Source organism: Sciurus vulgaris (genome assembly GCF_902686455.1).
Source record: "Sciurus vulgaris genome assembly, chromosome: 5".
Taxonomy (NCBI): domain Eukaryota; kingdom Metazoa; phylum Chordata; class Mammalia; order Rodentia; family Sciuridae; genus Sciurus; species Sciurus vulgaris.
In genome coordinates this window covers 9,687,091-9,714,045 of record NC_136465.1, presented here as the reverse complement: position 1 = coordinate 9,714,045, position 26,955 = coordinate 9,687,091, and the positions used below count along the sequence as shown (strand labels likewise).

General features: G+C 47.1%; 1 protein-coding gene across 2 annotated transcripts in view; it reads right to left on the bottom strand.

Annotated features, from left to right (window-relative positions):
• Positions 1-26,955, bottom strand: part of NUGGC (nuclear GTPase, germinal center associated) — a 47,815-nt gene that overhangs the window by 10,479 nt on the left and 10,381 nt on the right. For both annotated transcript variants that reach the window (XM_079140370.1, XM_079140369.1), the window contains exons 3-13: positions 25,104-25,208; positions 24,497-24,605; positions 23,486-23,708; positions 22,873-23,103; positions 21,362-21,571; positions 15,982-16,157; positions 14,502-14,520; positions 14,235-14,324; positions 7,459-7,564; positions 6,091-6,224; positions 2,314-2,478 (exon numbers count right to left, since the gene is read on the bottom strand). In XM_079140370.1, the coding sequence (XP_078996496.1) occupies positions 2,314-2,478; positions 6,091-6,224; positions 7,459-7,564; positions 14,235-14,324; positions 14,502-14,520; positions 15,982-16,157; positions 21,362-21,571; positions 22,873-23,103; positions 23,486-23,708; positions 24,497-24,605; positions 25,104-25,208 (1,568 nt within the window). The remainder of the gene's footprint in view (positions 1-2,313; positions 2,479-6,090; positions 6,225-7,458; positions 7,565-14,234; positions 14,325-14,501; positions 14,521-15,981; positions 16,158-21,361; positions 21,572-22,872; positions 23,104-23,485; positions 23,709-24,496; positions 24,606-25,103; positions 25,209-26,955) is intronic.

Below are 26,955 nucleotides of genomic sequence, written 5' to 3'. Positions count from 1 at the left end.
TAGAACTACTTATTTCTCTCCCCTGTAACTTAGTTATCTATTGCTGCAAAACAAATTACCCCAAAGAGTGACTTAAAATAGCAGTAAGTGTTTATTTTCTCTCATAGATTCTGTAGGTCAGGATTTGGGATGGCTTGACTGGCCACTCCTAGCTCAAGGCTTCCCATGAGGGATCTGTCAGCTGTGACTGGGGTTACAGTCATCTGAATGGGGCTAGAGGATCTGCTTCCAAGAATCACAGCTGGCAGGTTGGTACCAGCTTCTGGCCTCAGATAGCAGGCCTCAGCACCTTCCTGCATGGGCTGCTCCACACAGTGACTTGTCTTCAGCACATAGAGGCTGGCCTCCCCTTATACAATTGATCTCAGAGGTCACCAAGGAAGCCTCAGTGGCCATTGATAACCTAGCTCAGAAGTCACACACTGACTCTCTGCAGCACTCTCCTGGTCACAGAGACCAGCCTAAGTCGAGGTGTGGGAGAAAAATCCACAAGGGGGACACCAGGAAGTGAGGATTTTCGGGTGTCATCTTGGAGGCTGTCTACTCCATAGTCATCACTGAATACCTTCAGTGGTCAGATCCAGGGACCTTTCTTCATCATAGTTTTTTTCCTTGATCCCTGAGGAGCATCTGATTTCCTTCTTAACAAGCTTTCCTACCTTGGTTTCCTTTTTGGAAAATGAGAATTTTAAGCTAAAGTTAGATGGAGTCATCTGCAGGCTTCCACATGTATCCTTCCTCACCTGAATGTCCACCCTTCCCCTCCATTGCTCTGTCTATGGATGCACCACTGACCTTTCAGCAATATTCAGTCTCTATAAGGTTGTAAAAAACGAAATAATAATGAGGACATAGGCCACACAGAGTTGTTGTGAGGATTCACAAAGACAGCATACAGTGTCTGGTCCAAAGTGAGGCTTTTGCTTGTGTTTGCTGAATTAACCACCACACCACACACACCACACATCCCTGCCTTGTGGAAGGCACCCTTGCCTTTATTGTCCTGCAACCAACCCCAGCAGTCTCCCCCACTGGCCCCAGGATCATCCCAATGTATTCACTCAGTTTTTATTAGTGTTCATTCTTTGTTTTACGCTAAAAGCATCTCCTACTTCTCTTGCCTCCCTCTTGCAACACACATTCCTACTAATCCAATATTTGAAAAAACTCTTACACAAAACACACAGAAAATAACACGTGGAAAGCTAGTATCATCCAAGAATATGAAAACGTTTACTGAAATGAAAGAACTCTGAGGCACGCCTTTTCCTGTCGCCCTCACTGCTAACATTTCCAACCTGCCAATCATTAGGACCAGCCACAACAACAGGCTGTCTGTGCCCTGCTCCTGGCACTGGAGCCAACCCTGTCATCCTTGCCACATGGGCAGTGTTGTCCTTCACCCCTTACTGTTTGCAGGTGCCATGGACTGAATCGTGTCCTCCAGAAGTTCCTGTATTGAAGTCCTGGCCCCTGGAGACAGGGCCTTTCAGATAGAGACTAGAATTTAGTGAGGTGATAAGGGCCAGGATCCCGGTTCAATAGGACTGGGGTCCTCAAAGGAAGAGAACCAGCAGTAGGGTGCACAGGGAAAAGACCGGACAAGGACACAGCGGGAAGGCGGCCGTCCAGGAGCAATGAGAGCCCCCAGGAGAAACCAGTCCAGCCAACACCTTGATCTTGAACTTCCAGCCTCCTGAGCAGAGGAAATCTGTTGTTGAAGCCAAGCAGTCTGTGGTGTTTTGTTGTGCCAACCCAAACAGACACAATGGGACCTTTCACCTCTTAGTCTTGGATAAACACTACCTTAGGCTTGTATTTTCATCCCTTAGGAGTCCCAAAGTACTAATTACTAAAGAAAACCACAATTTGCATGCCCAGTAAGAGGCTATGAGACGCTTTCTTCCTGCACAACGTGATCGATACTGACAACAACAGCACAAGGTAGCAGGGCGAGCTCTCGACACCCCGTTCTACAGAAGAAAGAACAAGAGGTTTTCTAAGGGACGTAAGGCCTTGAGTGACTGGCACCTTACCCAGGGCTCTGCAGTAGATGTTTGGTGGAGGTGGTGCTCAAACCAAGACCCTCAGACCCTACATTCCAACCTGGCCCCTGCAGAACCGCACACTTACCCTGGCACCCACATGCACAGGCCAGCAACCCCCTTCTCTGCTTCTCCACCTGAATTTTCTATCTCTCTTACTCTTATCCACCTCCTTGTTTCTTTTAGGAGCAAGGATAGTGTAAAAGAGCCTGGGGATCAGGTTGATCTCACCAAGTAGCACAGGTTTTCCATGGAAAGGGTCACTCACCACCAGGCATGCCCCCAGGATGCGCCGGTAGGAAGTCCTGGCCACCCGGACCCCTTCCTGCAGAGGCCACTCGATGTGAGCGAAGCACTGCTCGATGGCCTTCTCCAGCAGCTCTGTCCTCTCTTCCACAAATCTCCGCAGGTCGCTGAAGTGCAAGTGTTCGTTCTAGGGACAAGGCCAGCCACCAACACGAGATTAAATTTGAGATCATTGTGCCAAGAGTACTTCCCCTTGCGGACCCCAGAGAGCACCCTTCAGTGCACAGACCTCCTTGGGTTTTGTGGGATTGGAGAGTAAACAACTGAGGTCCACTGAGGCTTATTTTGAGTATAAAATCCATCGGGCTCTTTGGGGAACTAATCATCCAAATAGCAATTGAATTGTTATTAAAACAGATTTTTCCAATGACATCTTATTTAACAAACTTTGGGCTTTCACAAAGCGGTTTTGAGAATAGTGTTTCTCGAGTGTTAATGTATGTACAAATCACTGCGGAATCTTAAAATCCATGGCCTGGGATTCTGCATTCTAGCCAGCCCCCAACTGAGCCGATCTTCTGGGCCCTTGATCACACTTTGAACAGCAAAGCTACAGAACCACAGAAATAGAGTCAAGGTTCCTTCTTCAGTTTAGTCAGGGAAAAAAATATGTAGTCACACTGGCCTGACAATGGTTTAGTCAGTGACGGAGGGTATACATGACAGTGGCCTCCTAAGATTCTAAGACAGCCCAGTGTGCGGGGCCTGCACCATCCAGGTGTGAAAACATACTCTATCACATTCACACAACGATGACATCGGCTAAGGGTGCCTGTCTCAGAGAGTATCCCTATCGGTAAGTAACGCCCAAAAATATAAGGGCATGACCGCAAAGGACAGCCGTGACCTTTGGTTCCAAACTGAGAACTCTTCCTGTTGAGAACCGTGGTGGACTCCACAGTGCCTGCGGCCGGTGGCAGCCACGCTCCCTGGCTCAGCACTTCTCCACGGTGGGGACTCAACAAACCCCTCCAGCACCTCTGTCTGTGCTTGCCTGACATCCCAGGTCACTGCCCCTGGGCTTGCCACCACTCCCCAGACACGCGTCCCTCTGGGCCCCGTGCCTTCACACATGCATGTCCCCTTCTCATCCTTCCAGGCAAGGCTCAAAGTCACCTCCGCTGGGATGCTTTCCCTGCCAGAGTTGGGCCCTCTTCTGGGCCACCACGTAGGGTATGCCGCTGTGTTACGGCATCGCCCTGCGCGCGAGGTCGCCCTCGCCTCACCTGACTCCTCCCTGGACTAGGCACTTGCTGAAGGGATGGATGGTCACTCGCGTTTGTTTGATTCAGGGCACGGCACAGAGGGGAAATCCATACACACACGCAGAGTGAACAAGAGGTAGGGAGAAAATGCTAGATCATGCAGGATTGGCAGTTCTATTCCCAACAGAGGAAATAGCTATGGGTGAGCGTGCGACCTCACACAGACGGCTGCCTCCTCTGCCTGTCAGCAGCATCACCTTTAAAGAAGTGGACTAGGTGGGCCGATGGTGGAAACAGCCTCCAACTCCACAGCGCTGAGGGCAGGGGTTTCAGGCCTCCTGGTGCGCCCTGGGGGCTCTCCTAGACCCCACAGGTGAGGATTCTGCAGCCAGACCTTTTTTTTTCCTGGACGCCCTTTACATTCCCAGGAAATTGTGGTGTCACTGGTGATCAAAATGAAGTAAGAGGTCATGGAAAGAAAACCTAGGGGCAATACTCTCGCGTCTCACTATAAATCCCCCCTGATTAAACATAAGAAGGTAAGAGAAGGAATAAATTCAGGGCTCATGAGACAGTGAGGCTTCATAGTCAACTTCCTGTTGATTCTTAAAAGTAATGACCGTCATTTAAAAGCACTAACTACCCAACTCTAAATTTTGGGTTTGGATTACAAACTTGAAAAAAAAATCATCAGTCATGTACATTTTTGACTTTTCAGAAGGCAAAGGCACTCACAAAACTCTTGTCTTCCAACTTTCCATCAAAGAACCAACACCAAGACCAACGTCAGAGGCCAAGGAATTTTGAGGAAAACTGCTGGCCTCTCCCTTAGGAGGCCATTGCTAGAGGCCAAGCAGCCCTGCCTCCTCTGTGTCTTCTGTGGCCTGGCTCTGGCCGTAGAGACGGGCACGAGCCCCTAGGTGGCTGCACCTCTGATTAGCAGAGGACACGTGGGCAGGGCACTTTCAGGTTTGACTGCAGAATGCCTCGTCCTGTGTTTGTAAAATAAACCAACCACACACAGCACCACAGCTGATTCGTTTTCCATCAGCACTTCCAAGAGCAATCTTGTGCCGGGCAGAGAGGCCACTGTCACCCTGAAGACCTTTCCAGACGATGGAAGGTGAAACCCTTCCTTGACTATTTCAGAGGACAAAAGTCAAATTAGAAAATCTCAGATTTCAGGAGTTGTGTTTTGTCTTCCACAGCTCGACCAAAACAAAGCCCGCGAGGCACGATGAGAGACAGTGGATTTTGTCCCCTAGCCACTTTTTATACAGCACTTTTCACACGCAGGCCTTTGGCCAAACTGCACAGTTTCTCCAGCTGGCATTGCTTATTTTCACACGTAAGTGAATCTCCAGGATCAGCCCCTCCTCACGGCCCCGCAGCCCATTCCAAGACCAGCCCGTGACCTTTCTGGGCCCTTCCGTGTTCCGGCATAACAAGAAGTCAGACAGCTTGATTGTGCAAATCTGACAGGTGAAAGTAAGTGTGGAAATAAACGAAGATCAACCAAGTGAGGAAAGGCAAAGGCTGTTTACTCCACTCGCTGCAGCCAAGGGGTGCCCACCGGCACTTGGATTTGGCAGAGGAGAGGAAAAGCTTCACCGTGTGCCCTCGGGAGGCTGTGGGCCTGGGGAAGCGGGAGGCATATCCTCCTTGGGGCAGATTAGGGTTGCATTGGCTTTCTAGGGCTGGTCCTGAGTTGGAAACAGGACAAGGGTTAGAGAAGCGTTTAACCAAGTGGTGGCCTTTAGGGGCGCACTGTGGCAGAAGTCACTGTGTGGCTTCCTGGATCACTCTAGAGCTGGCAGTCGGACCTCCTCTAAGTCTGACTTAGTGGTACAAGACTAGCTTCCAGGGCTGATTATCATAGGAAGGGGCAGGCCAGCTGGGCAGCTCGCTGCAGGGTGTGGGCGCAGTTCTGTTTTTATATATGGTCTGCGGCTGTCTGTGTAGTCAGTCTCCTACAAAGAAACGAAGTGGTTGCTGACTGATTAAAGGAAGGGAGTGCTTTTTGTCTGTAACTCTCCTAAGCCTCTAATTTAGCAGCTTATCCCTCTCATGTGAGGGTCTTTAAAAAGTCATCCATCAGAGAGATAAATGTGTCTGTTGCCATGAGAAATGTAACTTTTCACTGGTCATTGAAAGGGGCTGCATTCTAGACGGGGAAGATAAATGCCTGAACTTTGCTGAAACCCACAGGCAGATGCGTGTACAGACACGCCTCTCCAAGGCGGCCAAGAATCATCTGCATTCCACCGGAAGTCTCCCTCTCCATCATGTGCACAGACTCCATCTTGTCCAGGACCCGGGAGAGGTGGAAAGCAACCACAGACTATGTTAACATTTTCCTCTCGGCCCCTCTCTCCATTTCATCCAGATGTTATGATTACAACCCTCTTGTTATCTTTTTGTCCCCTTAGATTCTCTGGGTTTTGTCTCCTCCCTGTCATAGTTTTCTAATAGGAAAAGGAAATGTTTTGCCCAGGAGGGAGGGAGAGAATGGACAACCCAGGCCACTTCCGTACCGGCAGGTTTTCTGTGGAGTTGAAACTGTCTGTAAGGAGCAGTAGGCCAAAGGCTTCAGTAACATACTTGGTCACCATCCTCCTCTTCTCATCCAAGAGCCTTTTCCTGATGTATTCTCTTAACTTGGGGATTTCTGGAATTCACAGGCAGCACAGACAATTTTAAAAGGGCAGGCTCATATGGCACAGGTTTGAAAGATCAGTTGGCTCTCCCAGTGAACTATATCTGAGGTCCCATGCAGCTGGCCGCCCACTCAACCACCTTTCTGAAGGACATTTTTTTTCATGTCTGGATCAACAACAATGAACGGTAATTCAGCAGTGATGAAGATTAATTTGATTTAGCTATTCAAAATAAAATTCATAGAAAAGTACAGGCTGGCAATAAAAAGAATGGGTATTGTTCTTTGGGTTGGTGTTCATTACAGAGTTGAAGCAAAGGTGCTCAACTCTGTGGTGCCCCCCAGATTTTTCTACCTAAGTCAAGTGACCCTTAACATCAGAACAGCCTGTGCTTGCCGCAGCAAGGAACAAGAACCTCTGCCGTGTGGGATTCTAGGCAGAACCTGCCTTTGTCCTGACCCAATGTGAGGGTCTAATAGATGTCACCCAGCTCCCTGCAGGAGGCAGTTCTTCTCCACTACTCCTTGCGGAGACCATGCTAACGGTGTCTTCTATGTCCTGCTCAAGCCGTTTCCCCAATTCTGGAGCCTGCCTCGCCTTCTGCTTCCTCACCTCCTCTGGCACGTGGACACATCTGATAATACGTGTGTGCCCTGTAAGCCACGTTAGGCTCGGATGGAAGTCCAGCTCTGCTCCTGCCTGCTGGCCGGGTTGCCATGCAGCCATGAAGTCCACGGGGCCTTCGGATGCTCTGGCCTTTTGTTGTGCTTACAGCCACCACCATCTAACCGAGTCTGGCTTTCCCTTTAAATTTTGCACATGGGTTAGTATTAGTCCCTCATCCAGATTTCTTAAGAAAAGGGCTATGCCTTGGACTTTCCTGCCTCACAAACAAAGCAAATGACACACACTTTTTTTAAAAAACTACGTCTCATGCCTGTAGCTGGGTGGGTGAGAATCTCAAGGTGAATGCTAAGGATATGACAACCAGCTCCCTCGACCTTTGCTGACCCAGGGTAAGATTTGGAGGAGAGGTGAACTGTGGTCTCAGGTCCCACAATGATACAGGGAGGGGTGTGTGTGTGTGTGTGTGTGTGTGTGTGTGTGTTTGCTAATAGATACAGAAATCGGAAAACTGGAAAAAAAATTTTCTTGTGGCACAGAAATTTCTAGAGCAGGATATTCAGAGTGCCACACTCAGTCTTTTTGAGAATTTTCATGATTGAGATAAGAAATATAAATTACCAGTTTCCTCCTCAGTGAGGAAGGCCTGCTGCCAGTACTCGTGGGCGCTGACTGTGTACACCAGATCCGAGGCTTCCAGCGCCTTGCAGTCCGCCGGCAGTTTTCTCTGCAGTGAGAGGCGCACAGGAAACAGAGTAAGTCACAGTGGCAAAGGAAAAGAGGCACAGCCCGCACCAGAGCCTTCAGCAAGCTTCAGCTGGCCTACTTTCAGTTCTGTGACAGCCCTGGAAGGGACAGGCCCTATCCTAAGTGTCCTGTGTTGCCATTGTCCACTTCTTAGTTCAGAAGTCGTGAGGAAATTACTGCCTTGGAGCTAATCTCTTGGGAGTTAAATATATCAATTCTCAAAGGAAATGCATAGAGGAAATAGTTCAAAAGTGTATGTGAATGTTCAGAGGGAAAAATACTAGGATTCCTCTTGGGAAAAGAAGCCTGGGGAATGCAGGGTTAGGGATGTGGCTGTTGGTAAAGCACGTTCTTAACCTGCAGAAAGCCCTGAGTTCCATTCCCAGCACCAGTTCATGAATCAGTTATTAAGTAAGTAAAAAACACATCACTGGCAACAGCTAATTGTCATGTGGATTCCCAACTCTGCTTCAGTAGCAACACGTTGGTAGCTTGAAATCGGCAACGGTGGGAGACTTTACACCATAGAAATTGGCAAGTGGTACAAATCAGAATTTTTGATGTCGTGCTTGCTCTTGTTTGAACACAGAGCTGATTTTTAAACATTCACCAGCACAACACATAAAAGCGAAAGTTTCTGAGCCAGGTGGTCAGTGATTAATCATATACATTTTAATACAGAGTAACGTTTACGTGGACATGATGGTTTTAAATGTCAAGGAATTAAGAATTATGTGAGAAAAAAATTTTTTATGATTAAAAAAATAGCATCACCAGAAGTCACATTAGAATCGTTTGTCAATTTTGTTCCATAACCTTTCCTTCTTCTTACTTTAAATAAAAAAACTATAGGGTGTGCGTGGGCGCTTGTGGGTGGTGGAGAATGGGAGAGCTGTCAGTGTGTTTCTGATAAAAAGGTATGATGGAGCTCAGTGCAGGTGCCGGCGAGAAGCCACACCTCCAGCAAGCTGCGGACACACTGGTAACGTGTAACTGCCAGAAGCCCCCAAGATACGACTGAATCATGGCCTCCCAGAATTCATATGTGAAGGTCCTACTCCCCCGTAACCCTGAGCATCGCCTTATATGGAAACAGGGTCACTGCAGAAGAAATTAGTGGAGATGAGCTCCTCTGGGGTGGGGCGAGGTCCTGATCCAACATGACTGGTGTCCTTATAAGAAGAGGAAACCTGGACACAGAGGCACACTCACGCACACATCGAGAGTGCTGAGCCACAACTGGAGTTGTGCTGCCAAAGCCAAGGAACCGCCAGAAGCTGGGAGAGAGGCCTGGCACAGACTCCCCCTTGTGCCTTTGGGGAGCATGGTCCTGCCAATACCTTATTTTTGGACTTCGGGCTTCCAGAACTGTGAGAGAACAAACTTCTGTTGTCCCAAGTCACCCCTATTATGGTACTTCGTTACTGCAGACCTAGCAACTGACACACTGCACACGGGTGAACTTGGTCACGGCTGCGCCTGTCACCCTCCCTCAAATAAGCAGCTCATGTTGTTGGTGCTACTATATCTAATTGCTATTTAAAATGTCTTCCAAAGAGCTTGTATTAGGATTCAGCATTGAAATGGGTTTTTACAACGAAGGCCTGGAAACATAAAAATAAGGCTACACTTGACATTAGTGAAAAACACACAGCTGGTTGGCGGACTGCGCAATAATTCCATCTTCTTGCAAGGCAACACTAGCGCTTCCTACAACCTGGGAAAGGGAGACACCGCATGTGAACGAAACTAGGAAATGTTTTGGTACTGAGATAGGTGAAATGTGATTGCCTGTCACACACCCAGTCAAAAAAAAGTTAGCAGGCTGTGCACAGTGGTGCACGACCATAATCCCAGTGGCCCAGGAGGTTGAGGCAAGAGGATGGCAAGTTCAAAGCCAGCCTCAGCAAAAGTGAGGCACTAAGCAATTCAGTGAGACCCTGTCTCTAAATAAAATACAAAATAGGGTTGGGGATGTGGCTCAGTGACTAAGTATCCCTGAGTTCAATCCCTAGTACCCTCCCCCAACAACAACAGAAAAAAAAAAACTAACAGCAGGCAGGTCAACGGCTTGGGAGAAGATCCCAGAGACCACTGTGGAGTATTCTTAAAAGAAATGCCACATCCCTAGTACTCCTGAAGGTATAGAAGACAGTGATGAAGGTATAGAGGGGAAAGAACAGGACTGTAGAGTTAAAACTTGACTTAGATAAGCTGGACTCTGAATGAAAAGGCAGTTGAAACAATACCTACCCAATATATTTTCTCTTTTTTTTTTCTTTTTCTTTCTCTCTTTCTCTCTCTCTCTCTTTTTTTTTTTTTTTTTTTTTTTTTGTACCAGGATTGAACTCAGGGGCACTTAACCACTAAGCCACATCCCCAGCCCTTTTCTATTTTTTTACTTTGACACAGGGTCTCACTAACTTGTTTACGTCTTGCTAAATTGCTAAGGCTGACCCTGAACTTGCAATCCTCCCATCTCAGCCTCACAAGTCACTGGGATCACGAGCGTGTGTCACTGCATCTGGCTGTTGTCATTATGTTAATGCATAAGAGTGTGTATGATCTTAAAAATTCATGTTAAAGAATTAATACTGCTCTTGAACTGGGGTTGTGGCTCAGTGGTAGAGCACTTGCCTAGTATGTGTGAGGCAATGGGTTTGATTCTCAGCACCACATGATAATAAATAAATAAAATAAAGGTCCATCGACAACTAAAATGTTTTTTAAATATTTGAAAAATGAACTAATACTGCTCTTTTGATAATATAAAATAAAATTCTACTAACAAAGCATTATGTCATAGTTTAAGAGGCATTTTTTTCTTTTCTAAAAATGTAAAACAATGGTATACCTTAAAACCGATGATGTCTTTGATTTTTTTTGAAACATGAAAACATTTACTTCCCAGGAGGTTATGAGGAACCCTGAAGGCTGAGAAGGTGTAAAAATAATTATAAAGGTGATAATGAAATGAGTCAAACCCATTGTATAAGTTACTTTATATTGAGTTTTAGAAATGCTTTGCAAATAACAATAGTCTGTGTCTATTGCACCTACTTTTATAGCTTTTTGAAGGACAAAAGTTTGTGGTTACAGTTTCAAATGTTTACAGAAATATATTTTGGTTTAAACATGATATAATTTTATAAAGAAATCAAATCTATCCAACTCCGTGTACTAATGGAGCATTAATCAAAGTAAGAATTTTAGCACCAAAAAAAATTATTAGCTTTGTAAATCAAGTAAGATTTGTAAGGTACGCTTAACAGTTCCTGATTATTTTGACAGATGAATGCAAATGAGTTCAGTCAGGCAACCTGTCATGTATGCACGACCTTACGCAGGACATACAACGAGCTGAATGAGCCAGGGAAGGACCAGCCGTGCAGGTATTGCAGGAGTAACTGCAGGAGTGGCCTGTGATGCTGAGACCTGAGTGCCTCCTGAAGGCAGGGGCACCTCCCTGCTCCCCCCAGCCCTGTTTCCTCCACAGTGCCTATTCCAGGGGCCAGATGTGCTGCTCTTGCCTAGAGGAGCACATCTGGCCCCTGGTCTATGGCTCTTCTGAGTGTGCCCAGGAGGTCGCTGTGTGCAGAGGGTCCTCTCAGAGCCAGCCACAGACCAGAGAGGGACAGGGCTCATGCTGTGAGGCCATCAGGACTGGCTTCCACACACTCCTCATTGCACACATTAGGAAAGGCCATCCTCCCAACTTTGCCTGGGATCTAAAAATTCCAAGTGTCAAAGCTTATAGCAGTTCTCTCCTATAGTCTCGGAAAATTCCAGAGGACTGCTGTGGGCAGATAAGGGAAAGTTTTCCATTGAAAAGACTATGTTAAACCCTATAATTTTCCCTTTTTTAAAAAATGCTAATATTGTTTCTTCCTAATAAATTTAATTTTCTCTTTTGAATCTTTGTTAGGATAATAGGCTTTCTTACTAAAATGAATGAATCACTTTGGACAGAACATTGTGTCCCCCTAAAATCCATACATTGAAATCCTAGCTCCATAGGTTTGGATTCAGGAGGCAAGGACTTTAAGAAGTGATAGGTTGTGGGCTGAAGTCCTCGTGAATGGGATTAGTGCCCTCACCCCAGAGAGCCCCTGCACACTTGCTACTGTGAAGGACACAGTCAGAAGATGCCCTTCACTCTATAAACCAGGAAACTGGTGTTTGACAGACACCAAATGTGCCAGCCCCTTGATCTTAGACTTTCCAGTCTCCAAAGCTGAGAAATACACGGCCATTGTTTGTGAATCATCTACTCTATGGTATCCTGTCATAGCAGCCCAAATGGACTAAGGAATCAGTGAGTCTCAAAAAGTTTGGATAAAGTTCAGGAGAGCAGAACACCCTCACGGAACTCCTTTTAGCCAGGGGCTGTGGCTCACACCTGTAATCCCAGTGGCTCTGGAGGCCGAGGCAGGAGGACCACAAGTTCAAAGCCAGCCTCAGTAATAGCGAGGTGCTAAGCAACTCATTGAGACCCTGTCTCTAAATAAAATACAAAATAGGGCTGGGGATGTGGCTCAGTGGTCGAGTGCCCCTGAATTCAATTGCTGGTACTCTAAGTAAATAAATAAATAAATAAAGCCCCTTTCAACTTCTTCCACCCAGCACCAGAGCAAGTGCTGCTTTGAAATGCAGAAGGGAAAATGTGTGTAAAATAGTGTGTGTGTGTGTGTGTGTGTGTGTGTGTGTGTGTGTGTGTACAATCTTTCCCTCTCCTCTTCTCTTGGCCGCCCAGCTTCTGGAACAAGGATCTGGCAAAGTCCCCAGCAATCCAGCTTCAGATCTGAGCCCTGAGGAATGCTCACGAACTTCTAATTTGCAGCCAGTGAGGGATTTTTAGTCCCCCTTCTGTGACTTCTTTGCATTCCCCTTCCTCATTCTCTTCTCCCCACCTCCTCACCTCACAGGCCTCTCCTGATGCCTTCCTAGTCGTCTGTCCCATTTTCTCTACAAGCTCTTTCCTTAGCTTTTATAATTTCCATTTTTATAATTTAAAAAATATTGACTTATAGCTATATGAATGGCTACCTTATAGTCCACTTCTGTCTCATATTTTCTATGATTAAGATTAAATTTGCTCCAAACGAAGGTGTGCAGTACAAACAAAAGCTTCACAATTGTTCAAACAGATACCAGGGCTGGAGTTAGGCACGGCGGTGCACACCTGAGATCCCAGTGATGAGAGGCTGAGGCAGGAGGATCCCAAGTTCTAGGCCAGTGAGACCCTCCCTCAAAGTAAAATAAAAGGGTCTGGAGATGTAGCTCAGTGGTAGAGCACTTGCCTACTATGTGTGAGGCCCTGGGTTCAACTAGTAATGAAAAAAAAAAAAAGGAATGGTGGGTGGAGAACGCAGGCTTCCCCTGGCCGCCCAAGGCCTGGTGTACACACCTGAAACTGGCATCCTTCAACAAGACATGCAGCCACCCTGCAAGCCAAGGCCCTGCTACCCAGGCCCTCGCTCACACACACCGAGTTGCCACGTTTATTAGCAATAAACTGCTATGAACTGTGCCTTGAAGTATTTTATATTTCCAGTTCCAGAAATAATATGATTAGATCCTCATAAAAATGGGTATTTTTTTAATGCCAGCAAGACCAGAAGATTAAGAACAGCTTTACGGAGTTATCACCTCATGAAGACTGGCATTCAATTGCTTGGTGGAAGACTCGGGCTCAAATATGAGGCCTGAACATCCTGAACCAGAAACAAAAACTCTGAGATGCTCGGGTACACGTAGCGCAGGAGACACTTTCTGCCTCAATGGTATTGAGGTCACGATACAGAAAGCGATTGAATGTAGAATTCGACATAGGTCAAAAATTTCTACCACTGAGCCCAGGACTGAAGACTGGTTCTGGCAAATCCAAATCATCTACCTATTGCACCTATTCTGACACATCGTCTATGGCATTTTTTGTGTTTCATCTCAAATCTGGTTTCAGTTTTATAGCTAAGACCGTTAAAATAAGAAGTTTTATGTTTGCATTATTTTAGTGACAAAAGAGCAAAAATAATTTAAGCAAACACTAAAAGTCCACAGAACGATTTTTCATTCTGGGAAAACACAGAATCTCCTAGGACTCCCTTTCCTGGGCTGTTCAAAACTACCTGTCTGAAGTATGCCAAACATGGCAGCCAATTTCCATCATGTTCTTGCCTGTGCCCTGAGCGCCCCTTCCCCTGTGTCTTAACCTGACTAAAGACTACTGGTTCTTTAAAATTCTGCTTAAGAGTCTGGGACTTTACCCAGACCACCCTCACCTACTGTCAGTGTGAGCTGGACATCTTTCCCACGTTCCCACAATGCTCCAGGATTCCTCCTTGAGCACACCTCAAACTATACAGGCATCCCTGACTCACCTGGACATCTCTCTCAATAGTCCATATCCTCATGCAATTTTTCCAAGAGATAGATATGATTAGATCCCATTTTACAGATGATAAAGTGGAAGCTTAGAGAGGTAATGTCACTTGCCTAAGGTCACAGAGACATTGAGCAGTAGGACTGAGTTAAAGTTCAAATTATCCACTCCAAGGCTATGGCCCTTGCTACTATGCAGGACCAAAGATCCATCTGTTTCTCAAAATCTGCTGAAGCAGAAAATTACATAGGAAAATTTATAAACTCACCTTCAGTTTTTCCTTGAGATTTCTACTCCTTTGTTGCTTTATTATTTCATTTCTTTCCAAAACAGCCTCTCGCTGACTCTGGACAGCTTGCTAGATAGTGAAAAAAATTAAAAGCATGCAAAGAAGCCAGCATTTCCAATAGGGATAGAGGGACAGGTTGCATGTTACTTGGACCATCTTCCTTTGGCCCAGTCAAATATATATACATTTGTATTATGTGCTATCAGTCATAAAAAGCATTATTTAAAATAACTGGTCCATACTTACATTTCCCAGCTTTCTTTCCCTGAAATGAAATTAGAAAAATGACACAATTACTGAACTTCCACTCTGTGACCTGGAAGTCCTCTAACTTTCCCTGAAAGCAGTATGGTCTGCCTGCCTCCGTGGCTTTGTATTTGCTCCTTCACCCAAAGCCCACTCTTTTTTTTTTTTTTTTTTTTTTTTTTTGATACTGGAGATTGAATCCAAGGTTGCTTAACCTCCAAACCCCCAGCCTTTTGTTCTTTTGAAGTTGCTTAGGGCCTTGCTAACTTGATGAGGCTGGATTTGAACTCTCAATCCTCCTGCCTCAACCTCCTGAGCTGCTGGGATGACTGGTGTGTGCCACCGCACCCAGCAAAGCCCCCTCTTCTGATCCTCCTCCATTGTCCATTTGAAAAAAGTGCCTTTATTTCTCAGTGCCCTTTGCAAAATTTCCTGTGACCTCCCTCCCTGGCCAGCCACGAGGCAGCCCTCTCCCACTGGTGTCACAGAGCTCTGCTTGTCAACAGCCTTCCACCCTCTTCTGACCATGAGCTCAGAGATGAGGCAATCTGCAGCCTCCCATGGCACTCGAGAAGCAGTTATTAAATCTGATTTAATTCTGTTTAGTTTCAGTGTTGGCATTGGGAAGGGGGAGCTTGAGACTACTCGGTGGTGGTGGGGCGGGGAGGGTGGAAGGAACTGCAGGGAAGGAAGAGGAAGCTGAAATTTCGACCTAGACCCAGTGAACTCCTGGGGAGGGCAGTCAGACTTGAGTTTCAGGGGGCCTGGAGAAATGGTGGAGGGGGCGGGGGGAGAAGCTCTCGTGAGAGCAGAGAGGCATTGACAGTGCTGCGTTTGGCGACACCCGCTAGTGTGCCCAGGGCATCGCAGGGCACACCCACCCATCCTCTGCGGGTCCCCCCTCCACTCGAAGTGTCTCAACGTGGAAGGTAAGTTACAGTCTCCTAAGTCACTGGGGGACCAGAGGTCTGCAGGGAAAGCCCCTCTGCTACCCCCACCAGGCTCACAGTGCTCACCCTGCATTTTTCGTTGTTAGACTAACTCTCAGAGAACGCATTTCCTTTGAGCCAAAGTTCTAAGACCTTAAGGGCCTTTTGCAGATGAGTTAAAAAATCTCAGGGGCAGACAATTCTGAAACATGGCCTGATCCTTCGCTGCTGTCCCAGGCCAGGCAGTTTCACGGAAACTGCACACGTCCCACATCTGCGGGGCAAGGGCTGACGCTGCACAATCCGGGGTGCTGTTTTGCATACTACACATGTATGTGGCACCCTGGAGCTGTGTAGGCGACAGCTGGCTTGGCACTAAGCAGCTACCCTGGAGGATCGAGACACAGGGCTCCGATTCCTAGGACATTAGGATGTCATCCAGTCTTCTCTTTCAACTCCAACAGTCATTTCCTGAAGCCAAGGCGAGGGCAGGGACCCAGGAAGGAAAGTCCCCAGCTGGGACCCCCCTCCCTACAAGCCCAGCACAATACCTTAGGTATTCCGGCAGGTGGAGCTTGTCTGTCTTAGTGACCACCAGGGCAACGTCCCTGCAGAAGCCTCGCTGGCAGGCTTTGATGCTCTCATTCAGAAGGTCTTCATGGGCTCTCCCTCCAGAAACCCTTTCAATGTCGCTGATCACCCAGATCGCTGAGCACTTATCAATGGTCTGCGGAACATGCCCACAAGCAGGGGTCAGAGCATGCACAGCGGCTCAGTTCCAGAGGACGATTCCTTGAGGGATCGCCTGTGTCCACTCCCCTCACGCACTGTCCACCGTCCTGTCTACACACATGGCTCCCTCCTCCTTCTGCACCAGCCAGACAGAGCTGCCCTCAGGTACTCCGTTGTGCCCTACTCTTTAACTCTCGGGGCCTCAGCACTTGCCACAACCTCTGCTTAGCCTCCATCCTTCAGGGCCATGCAGGACCACGGCAGGTGGGCTGGCCACCTCTCCCCAGCATCCTAGAATGCCTGTACTTGCCTTCCACCGTTCCTCTCAGCCAGAGTTACTGTGCAGGGCAACTCTGCCCTTCATCTCAGAAACCACATCACCTCAAGCAGTGCTTGACAGAGCTTTGCAGATGTCTGTGGTATGACTGAGTGACAGAATTCAAGAAATCAGTCCTCTCATCCCAGATCTGCCACTCACTTGCTTCATCTGAATTGTCCTCTAAGGAAAAAGGCATGCATCTACCCCAAAGCTGTCTGTCACCTGCAGCTTCAGTTTGATGTTTGATGGTCCCTGCATGTCTAGCATACGGCCACCATGTGGCAGCAGGGAGCCAGGCACCCTAGGATTCAAGTTGCAAAGGCAAAGGAACGCAAAAGTACTACCTCTTTGTAGCATAAATGCTACTTCATCAAATGTGCCACTCTCGTGTGACAAGCAATTGTGGGTTACCTCTGACATCTGTCGTCAAATTGCTTCTCTTGTCCTATCTCCATATGAATGAAAAGCTGGTCCAACTCAGGGATCAAGACAGAGCTTTGTCTTGTTCTCAAGACAGTACTTTGCACATAAAGCTGTGGTAAGTTTGTGATTTGATAATTAAATCATTACTTTGCTTTACGGCAGAGGAGATTTTGTGCCCAACAGGACATCTGGAATATGGGCCTTGCACATGCTAGGCAAGCACTCTACCAGTGAGCTCCAGCCCCAGCCCTGGAGATATTTTTAATTGTGACAAAGTGGGAGTACTAGTAGGTAAAGGCTAAGTGTCCTACAATGCCCAGGGCAGCCCCCTGGAACAAGAGTTCTCTGGCCCCAAATGTCATGCAGTTGAGATACATTAATCTCCAACAAGTGAGTTTCAAATTCATCTTGCCCACAACAGCACAGCTAGTGAGTGGCAGAATTTGAGCACATTTCCTAACTTCCGGCAGGGGCTCAACCTACCACCCTCTCCCCCAGGCCGTCCCCTCTATCCACTTCCTCGAACATCAAGCAGTCCCAGCATCCTTCCCTGGGTCAGTAGCTAGCTCAGAATCTGTGGGTTTGGAAGAGTCCCAACACATGAACTTGTTTGAAAAACAACTTCTCTGGTAGAATTCAGAGAGGGGGACTTGGAGTCGCCACCTGCTCAACACACCCTACCCTGTGTCCACAGCCTTTTGGCTCCACAGATCATTGCTTTAAAAGCATCAGTTTCATGAGCTAGACAAACCCCTTGGACTATGGAGAAGACAGACCCTGAGAGATAAAGGGACTTCTGAGGACCACTATGGATCCTAACGATGGATCCTGGCCCTCCCCTATTTGTAAACGGACTTACATTTAAAAAAGAAAATAAAAGCAATCACTGCCACCTCCCACTTTCCAAATGATAATCAACTGAGAGAAGCTCCAGGCTCTCTGTGTCCATGGAGGGCAGCAACCCTCCAATCCGGTGAGGAGGATGGAAGGACAGTAGGCTGGGGCTCCTCGGGAGCAGGCCCTCTTTCACCCTTGCATTGTCTATGGTTCTGGTAAACTAGGTGCTTACTAAGTGCATACTAACATGAGAAAAACATGATCTGTGGCAGAATGTGAAGTGGAGACTCTGAAGAGGAGAGTGTGTTAAATGTGGGGCCTGCAACCAAGCTCCCCATGGCCAGGATTGGGTGAAGTCAGGGCCTGGGAGACACAGAAACCTTATCTATAAAACAAGACCCACTGGACTCGGGAGCGGGTGGGGCAGCACCCCACCCCCACTTCCATTCTGCCCCGTGATGGGAACGGGCCTCGTAGGGGTTAGGTGACGTGTTGAAAGTACCCCCTTTGCAGATGGCAGACCAAGGTGTCTGAATTGGTGGTCGTTCTGAGAGAAGGCGAAGCTGGCAGCCGAGAGATGTGTCCCTGTGCTCTGCTCTCCCTGGGCAGGGGAGAAACTCCTTGTGAGAGGTGATCGCGAGACCACAGGAATGCAGGGGAGCCCTGGCCAAGCCAAGCACCCTGGGAACCATCTCGCGCTCCAGCCGACCTCCTCAGAGCGCCTCTCCAACCAGATCCGTGGGCTTTGATGAGCTGCCAGCGTATCTGAACTGACTGTGACCGTGCCCCGTTCCAGGGAAAGGGCCTCACCACCTCCCTCGGCTATCACTCCTTCAGCCTGGCCTGGAACTAGCTAAGGGCAGGGGCTCCACTCCAAGAACTGAGACCCTGCAGAAACCAAGGCTCACGTGGCCAGGCCTGCCCACTGGCTGAGGGGAAGGATGCTGGGCCATCTTGGTTTCAAAGGAAGTGGATAAAGAAGACATCCTGCCAGAGAGGGCGGTAGACAGGGTTCCAGCTGGAAGTTAGGAACCCTGCTCTCTTCCTTGAATTCTGCTACTCACTAGCTGTGTGGTCTTGGGCAAGTCACTTCCCATCTCTGAGCAGCCATTGCTTCATCTGTAAAATCAGGGCACAGGCTAGATGGTCTTTCAACCGCCATAGGAAACCAGTCACAAAGCTCCCCAACCCACAGTCACTCACTTAGCAAAAACCTAAAGATTCTTTGTGGAAGCAGCTGTTGCTACTTACAACTCACGATGCTGATCATCCCTCCCTGTCCAAGTCTAGCTCAGATCCTATGTCTCCCTCATGTTCCAGAACTCTTTGGGCTCACCAGGCCTTTCCCTTCTCTATTGCCCTATGCCCTCCCTCCTGCCCTGGGGAAGGCTTGCTCTTCCGAGAATGCCAACCCCCTTGCTTCCCTGGCACATTGCTCATGATCCTTTTTGCCAGGGAACTGGGCTTGGTGGATCCACTCCCAACTCCCCTCTCTGCCTGGTGGAGGCCAGGCTTCCATGACCTCGCTGCAGCCCTATGCATCTCCCGACGTAAGCTCTCCTTTCTAGTGAGATGGCTTGTTCATTAGAATGGACCCTAAGATCCCCAAGACAAGGACTTGCCCATCCGGAGCCTGCTACAAAACTGGGAAGATGCTCCACAGGCGCTGTGAAGGAAGGCAGCGATTTGGAGGTCACTGCTACCTGTGAGTACTCCCAGCACCCTGGACCTCTCTGACTTCAATTGGTCATCCGCATGTTGTGTGCTTTATCTCTTCTATGAGACTGGGGCCCTTGTGGGAAGGCTCTGCTTCTTCCACCACCTTGTTTTATTTTGCTGTCAACATGTTAGTTGTAAATACAATATATGTTTGTGCAAAATATACAAGCAATACAGGTGTGTGAGTAAAGAGCGATAGTAAACAGAAACTGCCAGTAGCTGTAGGGATGCATCCTCTCAGAAGGCAAGTCCTACTGTCTGCTGTGCATTTTAAACATTACACACACATACATGTACACACACATATAGGCAGCCCTCTGTGTCCATGAGTTCCACAACCACTGATTCAAACAACCACGGAGGGAAAATGTTCTAAAAAACTGTGCTGGGTGTGGAGGCACATACCCATACCCCAACAGCCATGGAGGCTGAAGCAGGAGGATCACAAGTTTGAGACCGGCCTGAACAACTTAAGGAAGCTGTCTCCTCAAAATAAAAGATAAAAAGGGCTGGGGGTGTAGCTCATGGGTAGATTGCCCCTAGTTTCAGTCCCTAGTAACAACAACAACAACAACAAAAACTTTACTGAATGTGTCATTTTCTTGTCATTATTCCCTAAACTATACAATATAACAACTATTTGCATAGTATTAACATTGAATAGGTATTACAAGTCATCTCGAGGTGATTTAAAGCATGAGGGCAGATGTGTGTAGATTATGTATAAGTACTACACCATTTGATGAGGAACTTGAGCATCTGAGGAGTCTGGTGTCCACAGAGCATCTTAGAACCAACCCCCACAGACACCGAGGGATGAGCATATGTGATTCTTACTGTAACAGGTCATTCTTTGAGTTCTCATTCACAGAGAAAACTGTAGGATAGAGTAGGAGTTAAGAGCAGAGGATCCCCAGGGCTAAAATCTGTTACAGGGTGCAATTTGTTTAGAATGGTAGCTGGCACAGAGGAAATGCTCAGGAAACATCTGCTGTTATTATTAGCTAGAGTCTTTGCCTCCTCTGTGCTTAGTATATTGCACTTGTGTGATAATGAACAAAGAAATACTTCAGAAACACCTCAACCTCTGGTTACTAGGTGGGAACTGATAATTGTCCCTAGTGCTGACTCTCTGAAGCTTCTCACCTCTTGGAGGTACCTGAGTATTCCATTGCTGGAACTCGAGCTCTGACTCCAAGCCTTTGGTGGAAGGGATGGGCCTCCCTCCAGACCACCACCTTCCACCACAACTGATTATCTAGGGATGGACACCTAATCTGGAGAAAATTAATCCACTGGCTGGGCAGTAACCCATCAGATTTTTCCTCTAAGAAATTTGAGCAAAAAGACATAAAGGCAATGCTAAGCCCATGAACTTCAAGGTTATTTAGAGACAGGGCCAGGGTGGTCATTTTTGACAATGTGGATCCTACTGGCTAAGAAAGCCAGGAGAAAGGGGCAGGACCTCGTGAGAACTGTGGGAAGGGAGGCAGTCATAGGAGGCCAGGCAGAGAATGAGAACGGCTGCTTCAACCCTGATTGGTGGTCCTGAGGCCTGACTGTGTCTCCTGAGGTCCTCTGACGTTCTTTCCCTGACCTCTCTTGAGCTGGTATTGCTTTAGCGGGTTTCTGTCCCTACAACCAAGGTGGCCACAGCCTCAAGGTCTTCAGTGAGCTGTCGGGCATCGTGCCCTTTGCACTCTCTCCCACCCCACCCTGTCTTGTTTACTCGTCTTACTTTGAGGCCTTTCTATGGCTGGCTTTTCACAGGACATATGAAGTAGAATTTAATTCCAGGGAACTCATAAAATTCTTGAAGTTGAAAGTAGAGAATTATTTTTGGCTTCGAAAGGGTAGAAGAGGTGAGGGAAAGGAAATGGAGTTCCATGAAAGAGAATCACCTTTCTCCACACCTCATCCCTCTTGCTGTTGAAGTCGCCTGTGCCTGGGATGTCCACCAGCACCACCCCTTCTGGAATCAACGCGGATCTGGGGAGGGTCACTTCCACGTGTTTGATCAAGGGCCAGATCCGTATTTCAGCTGCTTCTTGGTCCTCATCCCTCCCCTGAGTCCGGATGTAGGGGTCGAGCTTGACAGACAGTTCCCCTGCCTGAGAAGAAGGACACAGTCACGCACCAGTTGTGCTTCCAGTGATTTCTCCCGGGTCAGCCGGGACGCAGGTCCACCTCACAAGAGGCATTGCCAGGCCAATGGATGTCGGGAGGCCCACGATCTGCTCTGCAAGGGCTTTGAAATGTTTCACCCATCTGACTTCTACGTGTGCCCATCAAGTGTTTAAAATATTTTGACAGAATCACATATATTGCACTTTAATTATAATGCAAAAAATCTAAGGAAATTTAAATTTGTAAATATGTAAGTAGCATTAAATATTTAAGGATTTGCTTTGTTAAGCAGGGGATAACTGAACATTAAATGATAGGACAAATGTAAGCAACTATTTTTATTTTGTGTGAAAATCACAAGGTTTATAAATAGAAGAAGAAGAATTTAAAGATGAATCTTAAGAAACAAGAAAAATTAGGTTTTTAAATGTAAAACTTGAATAAACTGGAATGTGGCTCCCACAAATATTTTGTTTTAAAAGAGGAAACTGAATTTTAAAGTAGTAAAATCAGTACGGATTATAAAGTGAGAAAAGTGTCTCTCTTCTCATTAGCCATCCAAGACCCATCCTGTCCCTCATTCACGCAGCACAATCCCGAGTCTTCCTCTGCCTGTCTAGGGAGGCAGGGGAGGAAGATGGGTCTAAGCCAATCAAGACAAGCCTGCTTCCTGCCTTCGATCGGCCACCCTTCAGCTAGGAAAGACCACGTGGTTCCCTTCTACATAATGAAATCAACACACACACATTTGTGCAGGGCGTTTGTGGGGAAGATTTTACTTCCTAATGAAAGGGGAGATGTGGTTAGTGCCGGCTTTTCCGACTTCTTTCCATGGGCTAGCTGTGAAGTCCAGCGCTGACATCAGTACAACCTCATGAAGGCCAAGGACCCCAAGAGAGGCTGACCTTGACCTTGCTGAGCCTCTCAATCAACCCGGGACCCCACTAACTACAGGCTTCTTAATGAGAAGATGAAAAACCCCTATGTGTTTAAATTATTATACAGTTCTATTTTTTATCATTTGCAGCTAAATAGCATCCCTAACTAATCCCTAACTAACTATAAACAGTATTTTCTGTACAAAACCTCCTCCATTCAGATGCTAAAAACTTCTATTCAACAGCCATAGGGAATGAAAGATAACTAGGGTCATGAGTAATTCTGATTCAGGTATCAATTTATTTCTAATAAAAACACTATACCTTGGGTAAGTCCTCTTAATAAATTCACAGTTACAGTTAAGACTCGTGATAAAATGAAGAAAACAAGTCTGAAAGCTCCCTACCTCTTCTGCCTTGAGGGTGATGACTCTGGAGGTGGGGATCTTCCCTTTGGGCTTCGCCCTTAGCAGGTCCTCATAGTCCTTCCTTTCTGCCCCGGCTCCGTAGACTACCTGTAGCTTCTGGACAGCCTCCTCCACGGCACCATCCCCGTCCCATGGGTCCACGGCCTCCCCGCCCGGCTCCTCTGTCCTGTGCAGGAGTTTAGTCAAGTTCTTCAGCTCTTCCTTCCACTCCTGCCAAGGCAGAGGTGGAGAATCCAGTAACAGGAGGAGTGTGCTACCCTGTGCAGGGCTGGGGGCTGCACCATCAGGATATCTCAGATCAGCTACCACGCCCCGGGCTGTGTGCATGAGGAAACAGGGCCTCAGGGGGAAACAGCTGGTCCAAAGTGACATAAGGAGCTTTACAGGACCCAGTCCGGAACCATCTCATGCCACTGAGCTTCCTCATTCCACCATACATCCTTTCCATTCAACAAAGTACAGGGACTATGAGACAGTGAGGAGGAAAAAAATATCAGGGAAAAAGAGAGGAGGAAGAGAGGAGGAAAAGAGGGAGAGAAGGCAAGGAGAGGGAGAAGAAGGGTGGGAGGGAAGAGGAGGGGGGCACACTTGCCTGGTCAGAGAGAAGGTAGATTTTGGCCTCGTATTGCTCACAGCAGCCTGAGCTCACTTGGACAATACATGAAGTGCATATGCTTTCTCCAGATACTGGTAGAAACATGGCCTGCTGGATGATGGCATTGATCAGGGAGCTCTTCCCAGCCCCAGTGCTTCCAAATAAGCCAATGTAGATGGGGTCCACTGATGGCTTCTCAATCAAGGCAAGAAGCCTGTTTCTGTATTAATTGTAAAATGTACATTTTTGTGATCATCCACATGCAGTGGGGAGACCATCAGAACCGAATGCAAAGAAACCGAGTTCTAATACTGGGCAAGACACTGCATCCTCCAAATCGCTTCTCTGTCCTTGGTCAAAGGAAAAAATTATTCTCTGTTTGCTACACAGAGTGGGGGCGGGCAGCAAATGAAACTAGGCAAAAATACTGGGTAAAGATAATTCTGTACATAGGTGAGGCACCTTGTTTGTGTTCAATAGAAATTACAATTCTTGTCCCTAATAAAACTTATGTAGAGGCAAAGCAGAATTAGGAGCAACCCAGAGTCTTACTGAGCAGGAGATATTATACTTTAGGCACATCTCAAGTCCCTCAAGTCAGCTCCAAATGTATAGTGGGGGGCACTGGCTCAGAGTCACATAGCCTGGGTCAGATTCAGGGCCCTTTCACTTGCCAACAGCGTGACTTTGCTCAGTGTATCAGCCTCTCTGAACCTCAATTTCAGTAACATGGGAAGATCAAAATAGGTTCCATTTTTATAGGTGTGTTGAGGGGTTGAAATGAGCCTTCATATGTGTAAAATATTTAGCAGATCACCTGGGGCAGGAACAGAGCAACGAACAGCAACTATCAGTGATAATAATAATAATGGCCCACAGATACAGAAACTCCCAGCCTTCTTTGCTTAGTATCTAACTAAAAACTTTTTCTCATGGAGAAGGTAAAATACCCAAGTCTTTTAGGGAAAGGCCCCAATGCCTGAGTTGAGGGTATGGATTTCAACTCACATGAGGTACTTGACTCCGTTAGGAATGCTGTCGTCCAAGAAGACACACTGGAGAAGTTTCTGGTAAGTGTTGCTCAAAACCCTTCTTGTCCGTGACTCCAATTTCTCATCTGGAACCAATAGAAATGTATTATCTGGGATGTGCCTGGCAGGGACAAAGTATTAGGTCTCCAAAAGAGGAGTCCACTGAATACTGCAGAGAGGAGGAAAGAAGTGAATGAGAAACCATTTACACTAGAGAGCAAGGGAGCCACGGTGGAGATTATCACAAGTTACAGCACTGATTTTGACAACTCCACAGGGCCAGCCTGTCTGCAACTCCTAATTAGAAGCTGTCACGGCTTTGCCATGGGCTTTAGGGCCTTCTAGATTCTTCTCTCCTGTGATCATAAAAAGACCAAAATGCAAGAACACCATACCAACACCCACTAAAGCACCAAATTAACCATTTTCACAGTCTTTGTTCTAACCATAAAGAGGTTATTTTCACAACAACACCCCCTCTCCCAGAGCAACCTGGAGACAGTTGTCAAGTTACACATCTCTGCCGATCCATGTGAAGGTCTTTCATCTTCTTGTAAAGGAAGATCCAGGTTTTGGATACTCACATTCCTTAAGAGCACACTGCTCTGCTGAGGGAAAGGCTCGGAATCGCTGGTTTGGACATGCCCGTCGTCTTTTCTTCATTGGTTCTTTAAATACATCATCGTCAGCTAGAGGGAAGCAGAGATTATACAAAGTTATAGATCTGGGGTACGGGATCTTTGCCTCACCTCGCTCACTACTGCCCAGACTCGGAGACACTAAGAGAGGACTTTGGCCAGCAGCTCTGTCTGCCCAAAAGCTCATTTGGAACAGGATGCTGTGGGCTCATCCCATTTGGTTCCTAGTTCTCAGGATTTTTTTTTTTAATCCGATTCCAAAATGTAACATTCAACATATCTCCCCAGATGAAAAACATCTACTAGGAAATTTTCAGAAACCAAAGTGGCTAGACATTCTTTACCACATATCAACTTTTAGGAAACCAACCAACTATGGGGAAAATCCCAAGGCAGTGCTAAGTATGAGTGAAGAAAGGCCTTTTCAGACTTGATCAGAAGCAGAATGTGGGGGGAATCAGGGGCCAGGTACCCAGGGTAAATAACCTCTCCTGAGCCGCAGCTTCTTCATCTGTAAAACAAGAGAGCTGAGAAACATGTGAGCGTTGGAGGAGCTTGGGACAGTGCTGTACCAGATGGGTACCTCTGAGAGAGTACATTGTGGGGAACTTTTCCTCTTCTTCACCTGGAGACATTAGCAGCTACCTCCTTCCACAGGCAAGAACAGATATCATGAGAGGCAGGTCTTTGTAGTTCTGCAGAGACTCACTCATTCAAGGTTTTTCCCTTGGTTATAAAGTGGAAGGTTGGTAAGGCCCATTACCCAAAAGAAAGTTTAATCAAAAAGTTGTGGTGGGGGGTAGGAAACACCTTGGTGGTGGTGTTTACCTGGTTAGGGGTTAAAGTTGTTGGTAACAGTCCTAACTCAGTGCTTCTGGGGCTGGCTTGTGCCTTAGGAAATAGCTATGGGGTAAACTAGAAGACTTGATCCCCAAGAGACATAACCCTCTAAGCTTATATAAAGAGGGCTCCAGGCTCCAAAACCGAATGTGACCTACAAAGGCCATTTTCCCTGAAGAATTCCACTAGGGACCCAGGATGGCAGCTGAATCAGAAGTCTCAGCCTCTGTCCTAGGTTCCAGATGTGCGTCTCCCAGATGCCTCATGCAGCTCCAACCATTCAGCTTTGTAAATTCCAGCACCCATCCTGCTATATCCAGAACCAGCCCACACCCCACAGAGTATTCTAGGGCACAGCCATGTATTTGCCAAAGACTGAACCTCTGCCACCTCCTGCTCATGCAGGGACTGTTGAAAGAGCTTGTAGTTTAGACCTTGTGCCTCAGACATCTCACTCCAAGATTAAATTCAACTGGAAGAATTCACCCTGGCTCAGGTTAAGGACCAAGTGGTTGCTGGCTCAGTGGCTGGAGAGGAAGAGGCAGAGAAGAAAAGAGCATGCTATTCAGGCACCTGGGCCTGCTGCAGCACAGCCTGTTTCAAAAGGCAGTCAGTGCCAGAATGTCACCTCCACCTGTGTGGGAAAGTATGCGGAATGATATCCACTTTGTAACTCACTGACTGTCTTGTGTAATCTATGTTTGCATAGTCTCTTATCCACATGTGACAAGTGACAAGCCCATATATCCAGGGCCCTTTTTTCAGCTCTGCAGTGACTGGCAATTAATCTGATAAGAGACTGGAAGCTTATTTATCAGCTAAAGCAAAGGCTAAGAAGTAGATAAAATAGCATGATTTAAAACGCTTTTTAAAAATTTTCCCAAATGAAAAACTGCCCGGAAAGGAGAAAGTATTGCATCCTGGACTCATAGTATTTGTATGGATAGTATTGAAATAT